The sequence below is a fragment of the Erpetoichthys calabaricus genome, chromosome 7, assembly GCF_900747795.2.
Source record: "Erpetoichthys calabaricus chromosome 7, fErpCal1.3, whole genome shotgun sequence".
In the NCBI taxonomy this organism is placed as follows: domain Eukaryota; kingdom Metazoa; phylum Chordata; class Cladistia; order Polypteriformes; family Polypteridae; genus Erpetoichthys; species Erpetoichthys calabaricus.
In genome coordinates this window covers 172,767,176-172,795,030 of record NC_041400.2, presented here as the reverse complement: position 1 = coordinate 172,795,030, position 27,855 = coordinate 172,767,176, and the positions used below count along the sequence as shown (strand labels likewise).

General features: G+C 35.1%; 1 protein-coding gene across 2 annotated transcripts; it reads left to right on the top strand.

Moving 5' to 3' along the window:
- On the top strand, positions 1–27,855 carry cdk7 (cyclin-dependent kinase 7). Of its 2 annotated transcripts, XM_028805728.2 has the most exons (12): positions 1–158; positions 4,255–4,314; positions 6,561–6,594; positions 7,917–7,984; positions 8,962–9,030; positions 10,073–10,183; positions 13,014–13,132; positions 14,800–14,899; positions 16,125–16,211; positions 17,635–17,784; positions 18,985–19,129; positions 27,637–27,855. In XM_028805728.2, exons 1-12 carry the CDS (start codon positions 93–95, stop codon positions 27,663–27,665), a joined length of 1,038 nt encoding a protein of 345 aa, XP_028661561.1. In that variant the 5' UTR covers positions 1–92; the 3' UTR covers positions 27,666–27,855. The 2 variants fall into 2 exon arrangements, with proteins under 2 accessions (XP_028661561.1, XP_051785482.1); XM_051929522.1 differs by lacking the exon at positions 6,561–6,594 and having other exon boundaries at positions 122–158.

Genomic DNA, 27,855 nt, shown 5'->3' with positions numbered 1-27,855 from the left:
TGCAACCCGGAACCGGTTACTGGCCTTTAACTAGTACACAGGAAGTCTTCCTATAGTGACAGTTTTTAAACCTTATTTCTACGAGTATAGTGATGGCGGTGGATGTAAAAGCACGATCTAAAAGATACGAAAAACTTGATTTTCTTGGGGAGGGTCAAGTAAGTAAAACGAGTAATGCACAAAGACTCTTTATTTTTTTCCTCAGTGAACACGCGATGATTGTATTGAGATTGTTGAACATGCTAATTTATAGTATTGCTTATGCTGTGCTTTAGTATATATATATATTATAATAAATATACTCACACCAATTTAGGCATACACATATATAAACGTTAGTTAAATAAAAGTTGTAAGTTGGCATTAGCAGAAATAAATTTTATACCTAACCTTGCATGAATTAAATAATATTTTGAAAGTATTTTTTTTTTATTTAGAAAATGCAATTACTGCAACAGTACAATTACTTTGATTTTTGTGGTTGTCAAAGGGAAATAGACTTTAGGCATTAAAATGAAAGTTGTTTCCATTTCAGGCTATAAAGCTGTTCGTCATCATCATATTCGTAATCCTCATTAATCAGAGTGTTGTCCATCACGGTTCTCCAATTTACTCGGGTTTCATCTAGTCTGCTAGCCTTCTCATTTCTCTTCTTTTTCTACTCCTGGTCTTTTCGTGATTCTTTCTAGCCAGGTTCTTGTTGGTCTTCCTTTGCTGTTTTTACTGTCCTTGCTTGACTCAAAGGTCTTCCAGGCCAGACTACCAGCTGATTCCCTCATCACATGTTCAGCATACTTCATCTTTCTTTATTTTAAATCTAATAGTATTTTTTCTCGTTCAGAGTAATACATCTTTTGTTAATTTCTTTGTTTTTCAATCTTATGTGTGGAATTCGTCTTTAGTACCATTACTGTAATGCGCCTGCTTTAACTTTTCAGTTTTACTCAGTGCCCATGTTTCTCACCCATAGCCCAAAACTGAGAAAATGGAACACTTCAGCAATTTAAATCTCATGTCATTTGTTAGTGTTTCCAAACAGCATCATGTCTGTTCCTGTTTGTTTTTCTAACTTCTTCTATACTTTTCCCAGTTTCTATTATTCAGCTTCGCAAGTATTTGTACTCTTTAACCTGCGCGGGTTTCATAGCTTTGGTCAATATCTCACGTTTTTACAGTGGTCTTAGAAAATATCATTACACTTTTATCTGGTTTTTATGTTTAATTCTATTCCATTTTCATTTCCTTCTTCAATTACATTAACATTTTGCTTCTGTAGGTCTAATTTGTTCTCTGCAATCAGTAGCCTACTGTGTCATCTGCATGTATTATGTTGTTTAGTGCTGTATTCCTCCCCAATGTTTATTCCTTTATTCACTTCCAGTGCAGCTGTTATTAAATGTTCACTTTATAATCTGAACAATATAGGTAATAAAATACATCCCTGCCTTACTCATTTTTTTATTACAAAGTATCTTGTGTTTCCTTTTGCAGTTCTAGTACAAGATTCCTTATTCAATATATAGCTTTGATTGATTTTCTTATATCTGGTATATATTGCAATAGCTCTAGTAATTTATTATGCTTTGTTTAATTGAATGCTTTTTCTGTTATCAATATAGCATAAATATAAGGCTTTACGTCTTCCAAAAGCTATTTCACTGAGTATGCTTATTTGGAAAATTGTATCTGTCGTTCCTTTTCCTATCCTAAAACCAACTTGATTCTCTGATAGATTTTGTTCTATTGTTTCTTCAACTCTTATTTATCAGGTTAAGCAGTATTTTAGATGTTTGTGACATTAAGTCAATTATTTGAAAGTCATCATAGTTTTTTGCTTTGGTTGCTTTTGGAATTGGACTAAATATACAGTACATTTTTAGAAAGTCTTCTGGAATTATCCCTGTATTACATAGATAGATAGATCGATAGATACTTTATTAATCTCAAGGGGAAATTCACATACTCCAGCAGCAGCATACAGATAAAGAAAATATTAAATTAAAGAGTGATAACAATGCAGATATACAGACAGACAATAACTTTGAATGATGTTAACCTTTACCCCCCCGGTTGGAATTGAAGAGTCATATAGTGTGGGGGAGGAACGATGATCTCAGTCCGTCAGTGGAGCAGGACAGTGACAGCAGTCTGTCGCTGAAGCTGCCCTTCTGTCTGGAGATGATACTGTTTAGTGGATGCAGTGGATTCTCCATTATTGACAGGAGCCTGCTCAGTGCCCGTCGCTCTGCCACAGATGTCAAACTGTCCAGTTCCATGCCTACAATAGAGCCTGCCTTCCTCACCAGTTTATCCAGGCGTGAAGCGTCCCTCTTCTTTATGCTGCCTCCCCAGCACACCACCGCATAGAAGAGGGCGCTCGCCACAACTGTCTGATAGAACATCTGCAGCATCTTATTGCAGATGTTGAAGGACGCCAGCCTTCTAAGGAAGTATAGTCGGCTCTGTCCTTTCTTACACAGAGCATCAGTATTGGCAGTCCAGTCTAATTTATCATCCAGCTGCACTCCCAGGTATTTATAGGTCTGCACCCTTTGCACACAGTCACCTCTGATGATCACGAGGTCCATGAGGGGCCTGGGCCTCCTAAAATCCACCACCAGCTCCTTGGTTTTGTTGGTGTTCAGGTGTAAGTGGTTTGAGTCACACCATTTAACAAAGTCCTTGATTAGGTCCGTATACTCCTCCTTCTGCCCACTCCTGATGCAGCCCACGATAGCAGTGTCATCAGCGAACTTTTGCACGTGGCAGGACTCCAAGTTGTATTGGAAGTCCGATGTATATAGGCTGAACAGGACCGGAGAAAGTACAGTCCCCTGCGGTGCTCCTGTGTTGCTGACCACATATTCCATTCATTAGTTTTGTTACTAATTCTATTCCTCTGTCCTGTTATTGCTTTAGGAATTTTTCCAGTATTTGGTCAGTTCCTTCTGCTTTTTACAGGGCAGATCTGCAATTATCTAATTTCTTCTTCATATATATATATAATATATGGAAGAGAAGGTCTGTGATACGGTTTGCATATTTGCAGCTGGAGATCCACGAAGGGAGAAAAAATGAATCACGTATCATAAAGTAGTTTTTATTCCTGAGCTTTCAACCCCTATCAGGGGTCTTCATCAGAGGATAATGCTTAGACTTACAAGAATCAAAGGCAATATATAGCAACACATTAAGTGGGGGGTTTGAGGTGACTAAGTCCGTATGATCAAGAGGTGGGGGGGGGGGTTTGTACAGTTTATTTATTATGTACATGTTCTTCTTAAGTTAGCATATGCTGGATTTATGTCCAAGTGTCTGTTGATGGTGTTTTCATCAACCCCCCCCCCCCCCCCCCCCCCCCCCCCCCCCCCCCCCCCCCCCCCCCCCCCCCATTTAATGTGTTGCTACCACTGCGCCACCGTGCCGCCCTAAAATATATATATATATATATTTTGAAGCTGGAGATCCACAAAGGGAGAAAAAAATTAATCACGTATCATAAAATAGTTTTTATTCCTGAGCTTTCAACCCCTGACAGGGGTCTTCATCAGAGGATAATGCTTAGACTTACAAGAATTAAAGGCAATATATAGCAAAATATTACATGGGGTGGGAGAGGTGGCTAAGTAAGTGTGATCGGGGGGGGGGGGGGTATATTGGGTGTAAAGTCTTGTTTATTATGAATATGTTCTTCTTAAGTTTGCATATGCTGGATATATGTCCAAGTGTCTGTTGACGTTGATATATAGTTCTACTAATATTTCTTCTCAGCCTGATCCTTCTAAAGTCTAAGTATACTCTGCTCATCCTTTCAAATTTCTGTGCCATCTGTGATTACATCCCCATGCTTATCATTAATGCCAGTTGTTATATTACTATTCTTAGGAGTTAGTTCTTTTAATTGTTTATATAGTAACAGTCTGTGCATTCTCACCAATTCTTTCTTTATATTCCTTTTCAAAGTTTTCTTCTTTGGCTGTTCCACATTCCTTTTGAATTTATGTGTGTAAATCTTAATATACAGTATATTCCAGATAGTCTGCTGAAGAAGAATTTTTATATTTCTTTCTTTGTTCCATCATCTCAAGGGTGTTCTGTATCACCCATTCCTGCTTTTTATCTGCTCCGATGAGCTTATTAGGTGATACTATATGTACTGAAGTTAACAATAAAACAGTTCATGGAATGTTGTGTTAGGAAACAAATACAATATCTGCATGAATGTATGTATGCTAATGTATATCTCTTCCTTAGTTTGCTACAGTATATAAAGCAAAGGACAAACATACAAATACTATCGTTGCTATTAAGAAGGTGAGTTATTTTTTTCATCTTTTGTTTTAGGGTGCTGTCATTTGTTTTTTCATCTAATAAAGCTTAAAGGTAGCAGTAGGTTTTCGTGGGGATAGATCCCCTGAAGCTGTAATAACCTCCACTTTATGATAGACTTTTTGGCCTTGTCTAAATTTAATGTTTTTACTATGCTTTGCACCCTTTATAACTATTGCCAGCTTAACCAGAATTGCAATTTCCTTCTCTAAATTTCTCACCACCACTTCGATACACAGCTCCTTTATCTTCCCTCAAAAACACTACCTCAGTAATAGAGCGCTTGTTTACTTAGACATCATGGCATTTCTCCTTACATGACAAAATCATGTAAACCTATTTCTCATGTTCATGTAATTTGTACCCTCAAACACCAATTCTTTTTAACTTGTCTGTCTCGAAAACTGCATAAAACATATTCCAGCAGATCTTTGTGCTTTAACTCTTACTATTGTATTAGTTTTAGTGTTTTTTTTTTTTTTTTAAAAGCTTGTTTGGAATAACAGGTGTGAATTATTATAGCTCCTCTTTCGGAGAACACATTTGTGGTTTCACTCACATAGTGTTTTAGCAGACTGCATTGACACAAAATGGGTATGAGGGCTACCATATAAATTGGTGTCTTTCAATGCCGTGACTGTCGGAAAACAAGCAGAAATGTTACCCATTATTAAGAATACAACTGTTGGGATGGTCTCTGTTAAGCATTTTGCTGTTGTTGATTTTTTTTTTTAATTTTAAAAAAAAAAGAAAAAAAGGGGGTCTTGGAAGGAGGTAATTGCATAGAGTCTGGCGTAGACCATGCCTGTCAAAGGACACCTATTGCCTGGTATATTGTAGTTCGTTAAAACAATTAATTTCAATGATGCTACATAACATTCTCAAACCCACTTAATCTATTTTGAAGTGACAGAGGCTGGTGCCTTTCTCATTAGCCCTGGGAACAAAGTAGGAATTTATGTGATGCCTTGTTTTTTTTCTCCATTGTGTTGTAATTGAAATTGATGGTCAATTGATGTAATCTGTGCATTGATGATCTAAACCTCATCCGTACTTATTTTTGTTATACTTTTAAGTAACTTCTTTAATTTTTTAATTGGTAAAACGCATAATGTGCTAGCTAATTTTAAGGTCCAGCTTAATGCACTGTTTGTAGACTTTACATGACACAGACTTTGTATTCCATAGAAAATAGTTAATTTTGCAATGCTTTTTGTTAGTCTTTTAATTTGGTCAACTGGGCATACTTCATTACTATTAAATGTCACTTTTTATAATCCTTACTCTGGTTTGCTTTGTGAATTCTGTGTATTTTACTGCTCCTATAGTACTGTATAATGCCAAGGAGGGAGTGGGGGGCCAGTAGGATTTGGTCATCAGAACTGTGACCATGTCTGACTTTGTCTGTTATCACTGAATGTGCAGCCCTGAGCACTTAATTTTTTTCAGAGATTTTGCTGTCTACATTTTTGTTTTTTCTGTCCTCTGTTGACAATTGGCCATATTGTAACAATAATATTAACAGACTTGCATTGTTGTTATCCTTGTATATTAATCATTTTGGAACTACTTTATATACTGTGTGTAAATCTGTAATTGTATGTGTGCATTATGTAATTTGTAAAGTTTGTAATGTGTTTATTACCTGTAAACTTGGTACATACTTTGTTTTGTGTCTATGCTCAGTAAAGAGTGCTATACAAAAATAAATATAAATTGAGTATATGGGGTTCAATTACTCTTGAATTACTTGCTTTAAGAAATATAATTGTTTGATCTAATTGTATCTTAGTTACTTGAATGCTTACTATATAATATAAACTAAATGAGAGATCTAAAGAAATTAAATATACACCAGTAATTCTAAAATTATTCCTAAAAACCTGTTTGCAATTTTGTGACTCAGCTTTTCTGTTCATTTAACACCTCTGTTTCACACAAAGAGAACTAATCTCAGACATTTTATGAATTCCTATAAATCGTAAAATCTTGTTGATGCCAAAGGTAAATATTAGGAGTCTTAAAAGAAATTGTCAGAAAAAGGTGGCAAAACACCTGGCAAAGGTTTTCTTGAGACCTTTTTTAAGAATACCTGGTATAGAGGTGTGCTGTTTTTGTTATCTATTAATATAATTTTCTACTAATGCAAATTTACATTGTGATTCGTTTTGAAAATATTGCCTTGTAAGTTCTTTTATTTATTTTTTGGCTTTTTTTTTTCTATCCTTCAGATTAAGCTTGGCCATAGATTAGAAGCTAAAGATGGTAAGCTTTGATAATTGTTTAATAAAGTTTCATAACAAGGATTTTTTTTCAAAATGGCTTCTTTTTCATACTGTCCAACACTCTGTATACCTTCTGTTCAAATGTGTGTATATTTTTGCATCCTCTTATGGACTGACATCTCACCCAGGGTGTTACCATGTCCTGCTACTTGTGCTGCCACATCAAAAAGAATAGCGAGTTAGTTTAAAATTTTTAAGACGAGAAAATCTGTTCTTACAAATGTGAAATTTCCCATGAGAACTTGTGCCTTTTGAATTATCATATTTATACTGTTTCAGCAAAAATTGAAAGGATTTTTTTGCAATTCATTGTTTGCCTGTGTTTGGCTGATTGTCTACATTCACAAATAGGAAGGAACTTTTGAGTAATTAAGCAAATAAATTTCTGAAGTGAAAAAAGATTAAAGTAAAAATTTAGCCCTTTTTTTATTTAAGTTTCAGTGCTTTGGAGAATTTCAGCTATTTAATTTCTATTACATTAACTATACTTAAGCTTCTAAGTGAACGATAAAAGGACATCCTCTAATTACTACCTTTTAAATTATAGCTCTGCAGACTTTATAAAGCATTTCTTTAATTTTAAGTTGTTGATGAGCATCTTTTAGTTTAAAGGTTTGATTAAAGCGCTAAACTGCTGTGCCAAATCATAATTAATTACTATACACAAAGTATTGTACATGTCATTCGGTCCTTTTACTTCTTATTAAACAAGTGCATCTTCAATAGAAGTTGTATTTTACCAACATGTTAATAAATATAACAGCTGGGGGACATAGCTGAGTCTGTAAGTTTAATTTCAACGGCAGTTGTTTTATACAAAAACAGTCCTTTGTTCTGGATGCTAGTTGATGAATATGAAGTAAAAGTTTTTTTATAAGTGAGATACAGAAACATTAATGTAGTTTTAATGTTTTTCAGTTTCTCATTTAGAGATGTGTCCTAATTATTTAATTAGTTATTTTTAAATTGTTACACATAATACAATGATTAAACATATTCAAATATTATGTTTTTTTCCATGTAAAAATTACCTATTTTAAAGTGATGAGTAACATTTAAAATGTGGAATGAGTCTAATGTGAGTTATATAAATGAGCGACAGCAGTCTTATACAGAAAATTAAAAAAAAAAATCTGTTTTTCTGTCAGTTTTTCAGTATTTAATTTTGCATTTTTTTTATATAATTAAGTAAAAATTTCCTTGAATATGAAAATAAAAAATAGTTGTGTATCTGTATTGATAAACTTAATACTACGTATAAGTGAGATTATTCAGTGGCATAACATGCTAATATTTTGGCAGGTATTAATAGGACAGCCCTTCGAGAAATCAAACTTCTTCAAGAATTAAGTCATCCAAATATCATTGGTGTAAGTATATGAAAGGTATATATTGTTGAGTACTTTTGCTAAAGCTTTTTAGCTTTTGACCTTGAATAATTGAAGAATTGTTGTCAATAGCCCAAACAATTATTTTTGATAATAGGTTTTTAAACACATTGTTGATAGGTGATTTGCCCAGGTGGCATAACTGGAACCTTGGGTATGTTAGTTTACACAGCCTGGGTAAGATTGTTCAGGGAAAGAGGAATTGTATGCTCCCATGTGGCATTCAAACCATAAAGGAACACTTTACTCTCCCTGTCTATTCTTTCCTATCTCTCTATCTTCCATCTTGGAGATTTTATTCACCCACACCCCCTAATCTAAAAGCTCTTTATTTCAGTTTGGCCATGCAGGTGGATCACCCTTCAATAACATTTATTTAAATAGGTAACAGTTTAATCTAAATCATCTTTCAAATCATGAATCTATAGCATGGTTAGTGTACATTTTTCAGTTGATTACTGAGAAATGAAGTGACTTGGAATCACATAGTAAGTCAGTGCTAGGGAATGAAGTTACAGCTTTGTGGTTTCAAGTTGGACACTTTAACATTAAACCATGTTTTCTTTAATTTAACCTGAAAGTCCCTTTTTTAGTCATCTTTCTTTTAAACTTAAATTGTTAGTGAGTTCATTGCACAAATTTTATGGATATGTCTGTTGTTCACAAACATACATCTGTGCTTATTTATGTAAATAATAATAATGTTGCATGTTTATTAACTTTCTAGTGCTGTGTTGTATTTGTAAATTGTGCAAATGCTCATACTTTGCCTTCAGTGAAATTCAAAATTTTACAGCTTGATATAAAACTATGCCTATGTAAAAATAGGAGAATAATAACATTTTATGGGGTAATTCATGTAAATGACCAAAAGAAAAGTCAAAACAATTTTTTAATTGGCGTGCTGAATTGTGTATGGTCTGAGCTACTCTGAACAAATTTGTCAATCTGTTTGACAGCTTCTTGATGCTTTTGGACACAAATCTAATATAAGTCTTGTTTTTGACTTCATGGAAACAGATTTAGAGGTAAGATTTATTTCATTACATTTTGTAGTCTTTTTAATTTTACTTGTTTTTATAAGTAAACTGCATACCATATCATTATTTAGGTCTGAACCTTGTTCAGTGCAAGCATCACTTTGTGAATACCATTATTTTATCAGTTTGGTTTTTTTTTTTTTTTTTTTTTTTTGTACATCACATTCTTTGTTTTTTTCTCCCCACCCCGAAACCTTGATGATGATTCTTTCATCAAGTGCCCAGCCCCATGTGCCTTACTCCAACTTAAAGAATTTGTGCAACATTACAATAAAACATCCAAGTTAACTTTGTTGCATAAACTACTTCATCTCCACTTGTTAATTGCCATTTACATAAAAACAATAAAAAAATCACAACCCAAACTAATTGCAGTCAATGCTTATTTATTATTTTTTGCTTTGATTAGGGCTGAAATAGCAGAATTCTAATCAGGAATTATAGTGGTTGTTCCCTCCCAACAAATTACCTTGCAGTAAGGAGACCAGGATTCACATCCTAGTTACCTCTTGTATGAATTTTGCAAGTTCTCCCTATGTCAGTTTCCTCCAGATGCTCTGGTTTCCTCCTGAAGTCCAAAGACTTACAGGTTAGGTGGATTGGCATTGCTCAATTGGCCCTTGTGTGTGTGTGTGTTTTCACCTTATGATGGAATGGTTCCCCATGCAGATGTTGTTCCTGCCTTATGCTTGTGGGATAGGCTCCAACTGCCCCGCAACCCTTCCCTGAATAAGCAGGTTGTGAAAATTGATGATTGCATAGCTTATTGTAAGTATAACTCAGCTATCTACTGTGAAGACTGGGTTGATTTTTCTTTCTTAAGCAGCTATGTCTGTTGGTAATATAACACTTCTGTTACTAAAAAGATGAATATGTGGGTAATTAGTTGTAGTGAGCATTTATTAGCTTCTTTGTACCGTAGAGTAGAAGTTAGGTATTATGGCAGGTTAAGCCTGTGATCAGGGCTGCAAAAGGATATTAACCAAATGTGCAGCTTTAAATGTAATTATAATTTTATTTTTATTTTAAGGTCATAATCAAAGACACAAGCCTCGTATTAACTCCTGCTAATATAAAAGCATACATGTTAATGACGCTTCAAGGTCTTGAATACATGCATCAACACTGGATTTTACACAGGGTAAGACCTCTTTGTGTTCTTTTTTGCTGTGTGCTACATTTAATATCCTGAGTATACCCATTTTGTCTAGTATGTCTTTTTAAAAAAAGAATGCCTTCATTGAGTATGTGGTACAATTCACATACGCAGTTGATTCTAAATACTGACACAAATTCATAACATTTCAAACACAGTATTTTTTCCTAACTTGAATTTGAAGGCACATATATTAATGGAACCTGATAGGACATTTTCCCTGGGTTTGTATCTTATACTACGGTGCATGAGAACTTCAAGATGCCTTTATGCTCTGGAGCTTAAGAGGAGACTTGCTCATTTACCAACCAAGAACATGGTATTCTTCCATGGAGTGTACTCCATGAATTAGTGTGTGCCTCCCTTGGCAAACCTATTTGGCCAATGAGGCCTAGAAGTGGGAAGTGACATGGGATTCTACATTTTGGGAAATGAGTATAAACCGGATTATAGGGTTTTGGTTCAAGGTTCTTTTATTTGCCATTTGTGCATAAAACCAACAGTCAAAGCTCACTGGAATTCTTGTGCAGAGCTCTGTCCGAGTCATAGTAAAACATTAAAAAAAAATGAAAAAACAGTAAAACAATATAATAAATGATATAGATTATACCTGCACTTTACAGAAAGGAGGTAATATCTACACAAAAAATACAGTATATTTTAGGTATTGCACAGTTAAAATATTGCACATTTTTCACTTGTCGTTTACATGATAAGTGAAGCGAGGTAGTGTGAGGTTATTACACATATTCAGTAATTTTGTTTTGCCATCAGTCTGACTGTGGCGGGGGAAAAAGCTGTTGAAAAACCTTGTTTTGTGAGTGATGATACTGTCCGCTCTGCTGTGTCTCAGGTTGTACATGCATACATTTTGAAGATGCAATACAGGAAAGGCCTAGTTTTGGGGATACATTGTAACAGTTTAAAAGACTTGGTCAGATGCCTACCCCTAAGGTTTCCTTTTTTTAATTGATTTCAAAAAGGCTTCAGTGGGCTTGCCAAAATCCTGTTGGATAAACATAGTTTTTGCAGGAAGAACAATCAGCATGTAGCAATTCTATTTGCTACTGATCTTTGAAGATGAATTCTGACCTTAGTAATGAACACACATTCAGTGGAAATGGCCAGATCCAGAGTTGGACAAACTTTTTGTACAGGAGGTATCTACCTGATTCTGAAATTATTACAACCACATTTTTTTTTTCTTTTTAAAATATTACTAATACATTGTACTAATAAACAAAGTACATGTTTTGCCAGAATTTTAATAAAATGTTTTGTATGCAACACATTCATTGGTATTGCCTAAACTTGCCAGAGCCTGCTGCAAATACTACTGAATATAAAGTGTTGGGGATGTACAGTAATCCCTCGCTATATCGCGCTTCGCCTTTCGCGGCTTCACTCCATCGCGGATTTTATATGTAAGCATATTTAAATATATATCACAGATTTTTCGCTGCTTCGCGGGTTTCTGCGGACAATGGGTCTTTTAATTTCTGGTACATGCTTCATGTTGGTTTGCCCAGTTGATTTCATACAAGGGACGCTATTGGCAGATGGCTGAGAAGCTACCCAGCTTACTTTTCTCTTTCTCTTGCGCTGACTTTCTCTGATCCTGACGTAGGGGGATTGAGCAGGGGGGCTGTTCGCACACCTAGACGATACGGACGCTCGTCTAAAAATGCTGAAAGATTATCTTCACGTTGCTATCTTTTGTGCAGCTGCTTCCTGAAACAACATGCTGCACGGTTCTTCGCATACTTAAAAGCTCGAAGGGCACGTATTGATTTGTGCTTGAAAAACAAACTCTGTCTCTCTCTCTCTCTCTCTCTCTCTCTCTCTCTCTCTCTCTCTCTCTCTCTCTCTCTCTCTGCTCCTGACGGAGGGGGTGTGAGCTGCCGCCTCCAACAGTTTTGTGCCGCGGTGCTTCGCATACTTAAGCCAAACAGCCCTATTGATTTGTTTGCTTTTCTCTCTATCTCTGTGACAGTCACTGCTCCTGACACGCACTCCTTTGAAGAGGAAGATATGTTTGCATTCTTTTAATTGTGAGACGGAATTGTCATCTCTGTCTTGTCATGGAGCACAGTTTAAACTTTTGAAAAAGAGACAAATGTTTGTTTGCAGTGTTTGAATAACGTTCCTGTCTCTCTACAACCTCCTGTGTTTCTGCGCAAATCTGTGACCCAAGCATGACAATATAAAAATAACCATATAAACATATGGTTTCTACTTCGCGGATTTTCTTATTTCGCGGGTGGCTCTGGAATGCAACCCCCGCGATGGAGGAGGGATTACTGTATTAAATTTTAATCCCTTATTATGCAAAAGTTTTCTGAAACAGGTCTGTGTTTCTTTTTCATTATCCCAGTTGTTTGGTCCACGTGACCTCAGCTGTGTATGACAAGGCTGTGCAACACTTTTTTTTCTTTCTACAAACAAGCCACTAATTCAAAACTCCATTTTAGTATGAAATAAAACACTATGATGAATATTGTTTTTCTCATTCCATTTATCAGAATATTTCTGTACTTTAAGCACAAATCAGTATATGTAGGTTTCTCTGTTACTGTGTCTTTCTCACTATTGTTTATCATGAAAATTCTTTATGCTGTTAATAGTATGGATCCTACCATATTTAGTGGTTAACTCTATTAAAACATTATCATGTGTGTTCTATGCTGAATACATTATTATTCCCATAAAGAAGACTTGTTTTACCTTTTAAAAAAGAAATTTTAAGTTGAAGTTATTGTAATTCATAAATGATCATTGTTATCTATTGCAAACATGTTTAAATATTTGTTTTTAGGACTTAAAACCTAATAATTTGTTACTTGATGAAAACGGAGTTTTAAAAATTGCTGACTTTGGTTTGGCAAAAGCTTTCGGCAGTCCCAACAGGGTTTATACTCATCAAGTTGTAACAAGGTAAGTTTGTTATTAATTTGTTTCTTCTGGATTGTTAAATTTTAATATTGATTTTGTCATGTTTTTCTGCAAGGTTTTAAAAAAAGTCTTTTACATGTGGTTATGCAGAGTTTCAGTTAAGTGATGTGCATATCATTCATTATTTACACATCATTACCAAGAGTTGGCTTCCTTATTTCTCCTCTGAAGAACCTGTATTTGTTGAGAATTTGACCTCTCAAAATTTGAAAAGTTCCAAGAAACTGCATAATGTCTAACTTCATTTTGTCTGGCAAGAACTGCAAATTGAATGATGTAAAGTATATCAACTCATTAAACAGCCCTTTCCATCTTGTTACACTGATTCTTGCTTGTGCTGAGACTTAGTTGCATTAAGGTCTAATTCATCATTGTGTTTCTTGAACAGATCTTAAAATTTCTTAGCCTTTTTTTTTTTTTTCTTCTTCAAATCAATATTTTATATCCATTTAATCACACTTCTGCCATGTATGGATTTACTTTACCAAAACAATGTTTTAAACCAAGGAAGCTGTTTTAACATTTCAATGTCTCTTGGTAATTTATTTTCTTGGAAATATTTGACTGGTTAGGATATAATAAGTATCTACAATTTGAAAGCTCTGTAGAAGTCAAAGGGAAATATTCCTAGTTGTGTATACAGTATAAGTCTAAGTACAGCCTATTATTGGGATCTCTAAATTCATACTCTGACTTGTCAATATTGTAGATAATACGTAATTCTCCTTTAGATCTTGCTTAGAACAAAATAAAATCTATACTATAGCCCTTTCTTCTTCTGATTTGCCCACTCACATATTATTCATTAATGCTGCCTGCTTGTAAATAACATTATAATAAATATAAACAATGTCACTGATAGATCAGTCAATTACACAAGAAGGGCTGGACTCCCTAATAAGATGGCCAGCCATTGTATGGCAGCATTTATTTACTTATTGCTTTCAGGATGGTAGCATTTATAATTTAAGCAACAAACTATGAGAAAACATTTTATAATTAATTTGTATCGCCTAACTACCTACATTTATCTAATTTATAAAATATTAATTGCATTCTTGATTAGTAAATAGATTGTTGCCTTTTCTAAAATGTACAGTGAGATGACTTTTTTTGTTACATTTTTTCAAATCATTTTCTGTTTACAGGATTTTGTCCTATCCTATATTTTTGGTGTGTGTCTGTGTGTGGTTTTATATGTAAGAGAAATATTTTTTGTATCTGTGGTTTTGAGGTGGCACAATAGGTTAGTGTTGCTATCTGACAGGTCACGACTCCTAGGTTCAAATTTTGACCAGAACATTGTCTGTGTTTAGTTAGTGCTTTCTTATTTTGTTCACATGGAGTTTCTGTAGGAACTAGTAGTGTTCTTTCACATCCTAAATAAATGCACATGAAATTAGTTGATTACTCTAAATTAGTATGTAGATCTGAGTGAGTGAGCGAGCGAGCGAGCCTTATGTTCTGCTGCCCACCCCATCCTTGAACCAGAAACTGCCAATCCCCGCCTCCATCCCCCAGTCCTAATGAAATATTGGCATAATAAGGTATGGAAAATATGGAGGAAATTAATAAATTTGTAGGTTTGTATCTGTTGTATTGGAAACTTAAACTTACATCTTTACTATTTTTATGTTTATTTTTTTAAGATGGTACAGATCACCAGAGCTCTTGTTTGGTGCAAGAATGTATGGAGTTGGTGTGGATATGTGGGCAGTAGGTTGTATATTGGCTGAATTACTCCTTAGGGTAAGCATTAATTTATACATTCAGAGTTACTTCTTCAACTAAAAAAATATCAACCTTCATTTGGCAAAATTTTCTGTGATATAAGGGGGTCTGGCTGGGGGTTAGGTTCTGCGTGGGTAATGTGAATGCATAGTTAGTGAGATGCAAGTGTTTACAGGTACACACCCTGATGTCCAGTAATTCCACACAACATAAGTTATCTGTTTTTGGCATTAAACATTTTACATTATATCTGTCATTTTATGTAGTCACTATGTCTTATTAATGTATCTTGTTTATCTCTTGACTCCATCAATGTGCCACATTATCACATAATTTTTGGTATAAATCTCAAACTTTGGTAGACGCAGAAGAGAAGAGTCGTGTGTATTTAAGCAAGCCAAACCCATTCACAAGCATTTCTGTAATTGTACCTTTATCCCAAGTGCGTGTTTGTACGTTTTTTATTTGTATGTTTGTAGATTTTTTGGTTGTCTACGTTGTTTTGGTTCTATTTATAATACTGCTGTTTTGGTGCTGCTAAAATATTTCATTCAAATACAACCTACTCAAGATCTTTGTTCCTGTGTATGTCTTCTGTCACTAACAAAGAATTTTCTCCATGAGCTATAAAAGTGGTAAAGACAAACCCTTAAGCTCACAAAGTTTCTTCTAAAAGATTCTCAACATACTGTATTCATTAGGACTGAGAATCACTAGAGACCTTTTAGTTTAGTACAGTATTAGTATTTGGAGACAAAATGGTCCCAGTAGTGATGCATTAAATTTATAAAGCTCTTTTTGACAAAAAGGTGAATGTTGTTGATGTAATCTGATTAGTATGTTCCATGTCTTCTCACAGATGTTTCTGTGAAAAGAACTTTACCTTCATATTGTCTTGAAATTTCCTTTTCTACATTGTTGGGTGTCACTAGAGGATCTTGGAGCAACTCACTCTTGTGTCACTGGAAAAAATGAAGCAGAAAGTTTATTAATTTAGTATTGTAAAGCTATAATTGGATTTCTGATTTGTAACCTCTGTTCTAACAACAAAATTAAATAAGCCGGAATGTGTCCAGTCTGTTAACACCTCTGCATAGAAAGTCCTAGCAGGAACTGCAATCACTTCATGTCATTAGTACTGTACATAGGCACTGTCCCTTTTACAGGGTGTGTGTATGCAGTATACATCTCGGTTTAAACAGTATTGATGTTCCTATGCACTTTTTCTCTGCTTCTCACTCAGGTGCCATTTTTACCTGGAGACACTGATCTAGATCAGTTAACACGTATATTTGAAGCACTGGGCACTCCAACAGAGGAGAAGTGGCCTGTAAGTTTATTTTTGTGTGTATATGTATTGCTTGTCTGTTTGCTTGTTTTATTCACTATAGTTGTATTTTTCTGAGGTATACTTCTATTTGTAAGCCTAGAATGTTGTTATACAGTGATTCCCTCGCTATATCGCGCTTCGCCTTTCGCGGCTTCACTCCATCGCGGATTTTATATGTAAGCATATTTAAATATATGTCACGGATTTTTTGCTGGTTCGCGGATTTCTGCGGACAATGGGTCTTTTAATTTCTGGTACATGCTTCCTCAGTTGGTTTGCCCAGTTGATTTCATACAAGGGACGCTATTGGCAGATGGCTAAGAAGCTAGATTGCTTACTTTTCTCTCTCTCTTGCGCTGACTATCTGTGATCCTGACGTATGGGGATTGAGCAGGGGGGCTGTTCGCACACCTAGACGATACGGACGCTCGTCTAAAAATGCTGAAAGATTATCTTCACGTTGCTATCTTTTGTGCAGCTGCTTCCTGAAACAACATGCTGCACAGTGCTTCGCATACTTAAAAGCTCAAAGGGCACGTATTGATTTTTGACTGAAAAACAAACTCTCTCTCTCTCTCTCTCTCCCTGCTCCTGACGAAGGGGGTGTGAACTGCCGCCTTCAACAGCTTTGCGCCGCGGTGCTTCGCATACTTAAAAGCCAAACCGCACCATTGATTTGTTTGCTAGAGATTGTTTTCTCTATCTATGTGACATTCTGTGCTCCTGACACGCACTCCTTTGAAGAGGAAGATATGTTTGCATTCTTTTAATTGTGAGACAGAACTGTCATCTCTGTCTTGTCATGGAGCACAGTTTAAACTTTTGAAAACGAGACAAATGTTTGTTTGCAGTGTTTGAATAACGTTCCTGTCTCTCTACAACCTCCTGTGTTTCTGCGCAAATCTGTGACCCAAGCATGACAATATAAAAATAACCATATAAACATATGGTTTCTACTTCGCGGATTTTCTTATTTCGCGGGTGGCTCTGGAACGCAACCCCTGCGATGGAGGAGGGATTACTGTATGCTGATTTTAATCTGAGTACAGTTGAATTGTAGCACTAAGTGACATGTAAATAAAACCCAACATCTAATGCTTTAGACACATCATGTAAATATATGCAGTTGTATGCTAATTTTATAAACATGAATCATTTCTTGATGTGTCAGGGTTTTAAGTTCCAGATTCCAACTAGATCAGCTAGGTCAGCTGACAATTTAAAAAAAAAAAAAAAATCTAACTATCTGTTTTCATGTCTTGAATTAGTTTTTTTGTGTATTTAAATGCCTGCCTAATATGCTAGGTATAATTCTGAATAGAATAACTAAATATGCACTATAGATCTCACGTTTTATGTGACTATTATGTATGAAATATTTCTAAAACCGTATGTTTTTGATGTTTATCAATATTTATTTCAGGGTATGACCAGCCTTCCTGACTACATATCATTCAAAATGTTTCCTGGAACACCACTGGAGCATATATTTAGTGCAGCTGGAGATGATTTACTAGAACTTTTGCAGGGACTGTTCACATTTAATCCCTGTACCAGAACAACAGCGACTCAGGTAACCTATTTTCAGTTTTATATTTTGTAATATGTTTATAGTTATTACTTATTTATTTGCTAAAGTAGTGCATATATGGATCCATTTTTATCAGGTAGGAGTTGCCCCAGATGTGATAGCTGAGGCAGAATATGAATATGCCCTTTTTTGTATTTATTCTAGATTTGTTTTGCAGCATTTGAACATAAAATTTGAAGACTTGCTGAATTTTACCAAGGCAGTTCCATGGATTATAAGATCAGTAGTTGCCAGTTTTCCTCACTGTTTAGTATCTGTCTTGTCTATAAGGTTTTTGCACTAATGATCTTTAGTACTTGTCGGATTACTTTGTGGATTTTGTGTATATTGTACAGTATATTGGGTGTTTGTCTCAATTTAGCATTCATGTATGTGAGATTGCTATATATAACAATTCTACCAATCACATATGACAATAAACAACTATGTCTCATAGACATTCATATTAGATTAAATGAAAATTTAAAACTAGCCAATTATAAATGAATGTACATCACCGTGACTAAGGGTGGTTTATACTTTGTACCTGATAAAATCAGAGTATAAATAATTTAGCAGATTTAGTATTTGCTAATCCTGAATTTTAAAAATTTCCTGGTGAAAAGCATTTTAAGACCTTTTCTGATCTATAGCTGCTAGGATTTTCTCTGCCATCCCATACCCCCTGAACTGGTGGATTTCAAGATGGATGGATAAACATTCAAGTAATTTATTGCTAAGATTTGTAGAATTCTTGACAAAGTAAATGTTGGGGCACCAGCCCAGCGATCCCTGTTTATTTCAAATTGAACAAAAGAAAACAATCTTACAACGGCGTCAAAAGTGTAACAAATAATAGCCTTCTGTTAGCTCAGGATAAATTCATCTTGGAAGTTCTTAGGTTACGAAGGAGCGCAGTTTCTCTGGTTGCTCGGTCGTGAAGTGACACCTCCATCTGGATGTTCATGCTTTTGTGGCCCAGGGACCAGTAGTGGTGGAGTTCCTTTTTTTTCACTGGGCAGTTTCTTGGTAGTATGGAAGTAATGGAAGACAATACAGTTAGCGGCAGCAACCCTTTTCAGCCTGGGGTGGAACTATGAGGGTGACCTTCTGATGCACATGCAAGACACATTACTTTTTTCTTTCCTTTTTCTTTTTCTTTTTTTTTATAAATACACTTTTTATACTACTATGTTTTTTAAGGCATTGAAGAAAAGGTACTTCAGTAACAGACCTGGTCCTACTCCAGGACCACAGCTACCGAGACCAAATTGTTCAACAGAAGCCCTGAAAGAACAACAAAACCATCACTTGGGTATTAAGAGAAAACGAGATGGCACTGAGCAAGGTGAAGTATACTGCATGTACTTTAGTTCTTCACTTTAGAAACTGATACAACCCTCCTCTCCTTAATCTTAGAAGTATTTTGTTTAATGTTTGTTATTCAGCTCCAGAGTATCATACTAAGAAACAAAGTACAGTTTTAGTATTTCATTTCTCGATTTTTAACCAACAATGTACTGGATGGTCGATCATTGTAGATTTGTGGTTTGTTTAGTGCTTATTGGGAGTGTTATATTAGGGAAATTGTTATCTTGTAACTTTGTTCTGATGTATTTGTTTGATTAATGTTAGATTATGTGAATGGTTTATGTTTAGAAGATAGGTTTAAATGTAATTGGTAAAATGTTTGTTTGTTTGTTTGTTTGTTTATGCATTTATTTATTTTATGAATATTTTTTATGTTTCCATGTTTACCTGGAAGATTAGTAGTTCTTGTGAGCTATTGTATCCTTTATTCCATCTTGTATTTAGTATGCATATGAAATTGGTTGGAAAAAAACTAATCAAAGTAGGTAAATGTATAGAATCCATGTGAATATTCATCATCAAAACAAATAAGGCTTTGACTTTTACTAAGAAAATTGGCTGTGCTTAAGGTGTTCTTTTATCTTCTGATAGAGATTTTCATACTGAAACATTTTATTGCATCACCTGAGGTAAGCATATCGTTTGTGGTAAGTGGTAACCATAGTCTCTTCAATGACAGTCATGCAATTTAGTTCCTAGTTTGTCTCTTTTGTATCTTTAGGCCTATAATAAAACAATAAATAACTGGATTTGGCTACTACACTAATATATGCGGTGCTTTTGCACAGAGCCATGATCCATCATCATCCATTACCAGTGCATAGACAAGTTTGTCAGATAGATTTGATAAGAGCTTATCAAAACCTTGCAGTAAAGTATATCTTATACTCAAGGATATGAAAATATATTAAACAACAAGTAAATGTAGGCTAAAAAAATAAATATGACATATTAATTACAACAGCTTAATATTTTTTATAGTGCATAAAGAATAATTAAAATGCTATTTTTTTATTTTGAAAAAATAGCTTAATATATTAAAATTATGAACACCACTTGTAAGACTGTATTTACATACAATTTTTATCACCTATATATTTACCATGGGCAGCAAAGTGGTAAGCACTGCTGCCTCATGAATCCAGCATCCTGAGTTCTCCAGGACACTCCATTTTCCTTGACGAGCTTTATTTTTTTCAACCAACATCCTTTTTAAATGGTCTTCAACAGATTTAAGAATGCTTTTCTATGTTAAATATTTGTTAAATATTTAACTGTGCAATACTTTTTCTGCTCTTTAACATTGTACAAACCATACAAAAAAATAAAAAGAATTGTTACACATAAATGTAAAGTAGGAGTGAAAACAACACGTTGATCTTTGTAACATGCCAGAACCATCTTCCTCTTGGTTCCAGTAATTTAATTATTTCTAATTGCTCTTGTTTCTTGGTTTGACATCTGCTGGGAGGTAGTAGCTTTTTAATTTCCATCCCAGGGTACATTCTGTGTTAGTTGTCTCTTCAGCTTTCTTGTCCACTGCACAACACTGCTTCTCTTAGATGTGCTACCACTTTTGTCTTAGTTTCAAGTCCTCATATCAGCATTTCAAATGGGAATGAATTCTATTACAACATCTGTACTTTATACATTTGACAATAATGACTGTATATATCTATGTTCAGTAACTCCGTCGACAGCTGAGGAGTCAAGGAGGTCTTTGTTAATTGCAGCACTCACAAAACAGAACTGTCCAGTTAACTAACAGACGCACATGTGCAGTACAGTACTCTAGAAGCATTACATTATTACACTGTCTTACATTCAAGTGTGTGAAGTCTAATGAAAAATTGCCAGATGACTAATGATACTTGCACATCATCTTCAAATCTGTAGTTTTAGTTACAAATTAAAGAGACTTTTTTCAAGACAAAACAGAATGCATATCATCAGCTGTCTTAAGGTCAAAATTTAAATAAACATTTAGAACCCATATGTTAACATTTGTTTGAGCCACTGTTTGCCAGATCTGCTTATGCTTATGGAAGATTGTTGGACAACCTCAAACTCCTGCTGCCCTTCAAGGATAGAGATAGAGAATCCCTCAATTAGTGTTGACAATGAGCATTTTTATTTAATTTTGTACCCTTATTTGAAAGTTACCTGAGTACTTAAACTACAGGTTATGAGTTTACTGAACTGTTTAAGAGAGTTGGTATTCTGGTGTCCTTTGTCTCTAGAAATTGGAATTTTCCGATAGAGGTCTGTGTGGAGATAATTTTATCTTTTGCTTCCTGTTAATGAGACATATCTAATATAACTCCTGGAAAGAGGAATAGGAAATACTGGACAGTGACAGATCTCTTAATATGTTTTTGTATATAATGTCACAAACCATAAATTTCTTGACAGGCTGCATTTTTTTTTTCCTAGGGATGTGCTTTTTATGAGTAGATAGAACTTTAACGACTTATTTGCATGCACCACCACAAAGAACTAAAGACCACTGCTTGTATAGCTTTTTGTTTTATGAGCATACTGCTGCTTCATACATTATTCACTTTTTTACAATAACTTTTATGCATTCACCCCACGAAAAAAGTGTTTACTTTTTAGAAGAGGGTGACATGAGTACAGAATTACAAAATGCGCTATGTACTTTTAAACTTTTTTTTGGCATAAGGAAATTTATTCTATTGCAAAAAGAAATTTTAATATCAACTTCTCTGTTGCTTATAAAGGATTCTTGTGCAGAATTAGATATTTTTATCTGTGCTGTGGCCACAGTTAAGACATACTTGTTCATCACTTCATCTGTTTTTCTCACTTAAAACATTGTGTGCAGTCTCTGTCTCGGCAACAGAATTTCTTGAGGATATGGTCCTATTCTACCATAGATTTCACAATGTAATAATCGCTATGATAAAAGTATATCATTGTAGAAATGTTTTAGGTACTGTAAAGAAATATTTCGTCTGAATAGAATAGGGTCTCCACTGTGCAGAGCCATACAAAGTCTTGACGGATTATAAAATGGCAGTGACAACTAATATAAACATGAGCATGCAACTGAGCTGTCACTGGCAGAGGATGTAGCCTGTGGGCCTCATAAGAGCTACAAGCAGAAGCATTTACTGGATAAATGTTACATTCTGCAGAAACAGTAGAGGGTAGTTGCTTTTGTACTTATCAGGACTGTGTGGTTCTCTGTTGGCTTGAAAACACCCTGGAGAGAAATACTCCAGAGTCTTATTGGAGGAATGGCATTTAGGGACAATGAGATGTTTACTAGAAGTCTCCCAATCTGAAAGGAGGCAGCAGGGAGGCCTGTTATTGTGTTCATGGCTTCTTGATTTGTGTTATGGTAGACCACTTTCTGTATTGTTGCTTGTTCCTTTAATATAAGATGGAAATGATGATAGCAATGTCATTCCTGACCCCAGACGTGATCCAGGAATTCACCCCAGACATAATCCTAGGATGGTATTTTAAACTCCTTCTAGTGAATGGCTTGGTTAACATGGAGTAAGGTGGAGAACTGTGTGCAGGCAGTTAACAATTCATACAGTATCACAATCTCTGATATAAGCATAATGTACTTCCCTAGAATAGGCACTGAATTTCATTTCAATTGGCATACAGTGTTTGTATTTTAAATAAGAACTAGTATAAATCTGTGACCTATCTGCATACAAGATCCCCCTTTATATGGCACATTTGTAATTTTTGTACAAATACACAAAGAAATGATTACTCAATGTTACTGTATCTCTCATTAAGTAGTAGTATATTGGTTTTGGGACATGGTCATAAATGTTGAAACAATTATGGTATATCGGTCTATTGCAAAGAACTATATGTGTTGTTGTTTTTACACCATGAAACTGTAAACTACTATAAGCGCTTCAAATGTGGTAATATCGTATTTATTTGTGATTTCACAGAAAAGTTGGTCTCCATTTACGTAATAAATGGTGAGAGGGCTGAACAGAAGTATGCAATCTGCATCGCTGTTATGGCTTGCATCCAAAACCAATAGTTGAGGCTTTAATTTTTCAAATTATAAATATGCATTGGTTCAAACATTTACTTATATGGGTTAAAAATATGGATGCTGCAGATGCTTTCTCATTTGGGTTAAATGCTAGCAGCAAGGAATCCATTAGCGTTACCACTGTACCTTTCAGTTGTGGGAATGAGGTAGTGGTGGCACTGGATTCAAAACCTGGCTCAAGCAGTGTATATTTGCAGTTGGCATATACTGTATGCCCAATGTCCACAGGTATTTTTTGTCATTTCTCTATTTTTCTTCAGTATGCCAAAAGCATGTGTTAAGTTGATTGGCTCTCCTGCAAGTGGTCTTAGTTTCCTACATTTGAATTAAAGGTTTCAGAAAGTAAATGAATAACTTAGTTTTAAGTTGCCCTCATAAAATAAAGGATGTAAAATAATTACAGGCACATATGGTTAAATGCATGGTCCTGTAGTTTGACAAATTATGGTGCACAGAGAATTAAAACTTTTTTTTTTCTAGATGAATGTAAAGTGCCTTTTTTTTATTGTGCCTATAAAAAGGAACAGACGCAGTTCCGTATCTAGGCTAAAGTTTAAGGGAAAGATAGCTTTCTGACAACTTACAGTGGTGTAAATATATTAGAAATTTCAGACTAATCTTAAAATAAACTAGGGGGCTTCGCTTGCCAACCCCAACCCCAGCCTGCGCTACACACCAGCTACTTTGCATCTCTGCCACTAATTTTGTTAAGAGATGTTGTAGCATCTTTCAGTCTACCTTATTAAAAACGTTACATGTAAATAGACCTGATTACTTAATGTATTAAAAGAAAACATTATTGCTTGAAATATATAGTTAGCACCTCTGGCTCACAACTCCATGGACCTGGAAGCAATTCTTCTGTACATTCGGAAGGTGATTTGGAACGTGCAGCTGGGTGTTTTAATAATCTTGAGGTGACATCTATAGTAATACATTTAACTCTTTGGGTCTTATGACAAAAAAAGAGAGGTGTAATGCTGCCATTCCACCTAATGTATACAAATTGGAACAAGTCAATTTAGGAGCTGATATGGTGCTTTCACTTAGTCTTTGGTCAGTAGAGGACTGTACCAGGTCCTATTTAAAAGTAAGGCACATCTTAAATTCCCAAACATTTTATTTTGTAAATGAGAGTCTAAGTGTGTGTACATTTTGTTTATACATATAAGACATATCTACAATGAAGGAATAGCCACATAAATGCATTTTACCATTTTAGGGCAATTATAGATTTTCTTCTAGAAAGTGTGTTGTGATTTTTATTTTTATTTTCATTTTTAATTGGAGCACTACTGCTTTATGACTGGTTTATTTTTCTGTATTGAAAATATATTTAAACATGAGCTGTCATGATTTACATGTTTGAATGAGGTTTAAGAAGAAATGCATTATCTGCTTAATAAACTTAAGTTCATTTACAATATGACTATTTTAGAATTAGTTTTCATTGGTGAGAAAAAATATGCTAAAGAATTTCCAGCTGCTATGTTCTAACATTGAAAAAAAGAACTGCCGTGAAACACTGTTTGTTCATGTAGAGGTGGTGAAAAAAGGTAAATTCATGGAGCTGTGTCTAGGATGGAGGAGAAGCCTTTATTCTTAACCAGCATGGAGCCATGCATTACAGAGAAGGCAGTAACTGAATTCAGTAGCTTGATTACAATTCTAAAATACACAGATAATTACAGAAGCACATGGTCAAATTTCATGTTCTTACAGGTTACTGATAAACAGGTCCCTGAGGCCAGGATGTTTGTTCTCTACTTGTTCACTGCGTGTCCTCTTGCTGGAGCAGGACTTTATCAGTTTTACACAGATACAGTAGACAAAAGAACTTTTTCTAACCTTGTACATACCAGCACAGCTGAGAGCTGGGCAGGCAAGACTGGATCACAGCTCTAAGGGCTTAAAAGAAATTGCAGTGGAGTTCCATGTAACCATTATAACTATTTTTCCCTTGAGATTCTTTGTAGGTGTATAGTACTCTGTAGAGCTCATTAGTACTAGGGTGTTGTACTGTGTTAGCCATTATGGATTTAGTGAGAAGTCAAGCAAAATGACATGTTTTATTGGCTAACTAAAAAGATTACAATATGCAAGCTTTCAAGGCAACTCAGGCCCTTCTTCAGGCAAGATGTAATCAGAGAGTTCATTGTAATTTTCTGTCTGTTATTATTCAGAGATTCATCTCTTACTGCTCCCATGAAATATGACAAGACAAAGTAGTTATTTAACATTAGAAAATAGTAGTGGGACAAAAATCTTGAATTTTTTTTTTTTACTTCCTATTTGCTCGATCAGAAGTTCAGTACAAAAAAAAAATACATACAGTATCTTTCCAAAAAATGAGTATCAAATTCAATGTTTCTTGGAGGTTGTATAAAGAGGTTCTTGAGAAATTGGGATTCAAAAGACTAACTGACCCCTTTTCAGTTGTCACGCCTCAGTTATTTATACATAGTGAACGCCATCTCTGACAGATTGGGTTTTCTTCATTCCTTTAAATGCAGTTGCCATAATCACAAATACAGTATGGTGTCCTCTTCAGCCAAGAAGAGCATGCAAGCTGAATTCAGGGATTATCATTAATAACTAGAATATATAAAGCTGTTCAGTTTTTACAGTAATGTGACCTGCTAGAAATGTCATAAGAAAATGTACAATATGTATTTGGGCCATTTATTTTAATAGTTTCAGGTAAATATTGGACTATTTAGTATGAAACCTTTTAATCTATTTTTATGCCAATGATGTAACTATTCATATTGTGATTATTTTTGAATATGTATAATGTATGTATTTGTCATGAAATGTCCCCCTTTCACCATCAGTCATGGTGAGGAATCTCTGCGTGACTCTGAATTCCTCACTTTCATTGATCCACCATAATAAAAGCACAAGTGTCTGTCTGGTTGCTATGTTTCTGTCATTCCAAAAGATGGCACTTCACAAACCTTGTAATTAAATGCATTGCATTCATCATTCCAATAGATGCCGCATCACAATCCTTAACACTGCTTTTACTAATCCCATACCAAATGGCATATGTAATGAAATATGCATTGCATGGCGCACTGCAACGATTAACACTGTGGTCTACGTTGATTTCTTCGATTTTAACCAGTTTTAGATGGGTAGCACAGCTAGCTGAAGTGGCCCAATCTCATTGGTCCTTTCTTCATAAGATTCAGAAGATGTACTCTTTCCTCGGTAACTATGCCAAACAACTCCTTGTTCAGGAACTGGCTCTCTTAGCTGGACTATTACAACTCCTGTAGATGCTCTCTGACTCCTCCTGATGACAGCTGCTCAACTGGTGTTCTCTGTTCCTCATTTCACTCCTACTATTGCTCTGCTTTTGTCTCTTCACTATCCTCCTGTTGCTGCAAGGGTCCAGTTCAAAACTCTTTTCTCGACCTGTGGTTCTCTGAATGATTCTGCTCCTCAATCTCTCTAGTCTTTGGCCCCTCTATATGTCCCTTTAAGTCATGTCCATTCTGCCTCTGCTGACTGTTTCACCTCTTGCCAGATGTGCCAAGTCTAGACAGTGCTTCTCTGGTCTTGCTGCAAAGCTGTTGAATGATCTCCCTTTGGCTATTCGAGCCTGTACCCAGTTTGCTCATGTTTAGGTGTCTTTTGAAAACTCTCCTTTTCATTAAATATTTTGAAACTGGTTAATGTACAGACAGAGTTTAGGATACTGATGTTTATGTGGTCTAGTTGCAAGTACAATAATATGTCAGTTGTAGTCTTACTCCCTCTTCCTCAGTTTTTAATCTTGTTCTCTGTTGCTTTGGATGCTTGTATGAATTATAAACTGCTTTGTAAAAGGCATCTGCAAAATAAATAATAATAAATGATGCCACAGTTACATACAGCGTAGTAGTTCATACAATATGTATTTGAAAGGCAACTTATAATTAAAATGACATGTCAGTATTACTGTTTGATCAGTTTTACTCCTCTAATTTTACATAACGATTTTGGCCCAGTAGCCTCTACTTTTGCGTTAGCTTTACTGTTGATTTTTATGTTTAGTTGTCTCAGGGTGGTCTGACAACCTCACACATTTCATAAATCTGCAGCTTCTAGTTAGATTTTGTGACTTTTATATACTGTGTATACCTGTTTGAGTGAGCCTGGGTATTTGCTTGATAGTCCCCTGCCATAGGCAGGCGCTCACTCCAGGGTTGGTCCCTGATCTGTGTTGTGCTAAAGCCCACTCTGTCAGCATTGGACAGTCTCCTGTATTGAACTAACTGTGTTTGGATAATAAATGAATAGGTTAATCTGATTAGATTATTCATTGTTGCAGTTTGTTTTATTGATTAATACCAAGGATATATCACACTTTTATTAGTACACTAGGTTAACTAGATTATTGGATGAAAAAAACTTTTGCTTCATAACCTCTCTTGTATTTACAGGAACCCTTGCTAAGAAACTAGTTTTTTGAATATTAATCATGAATGCTGATGACCGGCAAGTTTTACTGTTCAGCTGAACAGGACTGTGGCAGATGAGAAGAGCAAACCATTCCAGTTACATATTGTAACAAACCTACTATTCTGCATGAAAGGCAGAACATTAATATTTATTGTAAAAACATTTTTTTGTTTGTATGTTAATAAATTTGATTTTCGTAA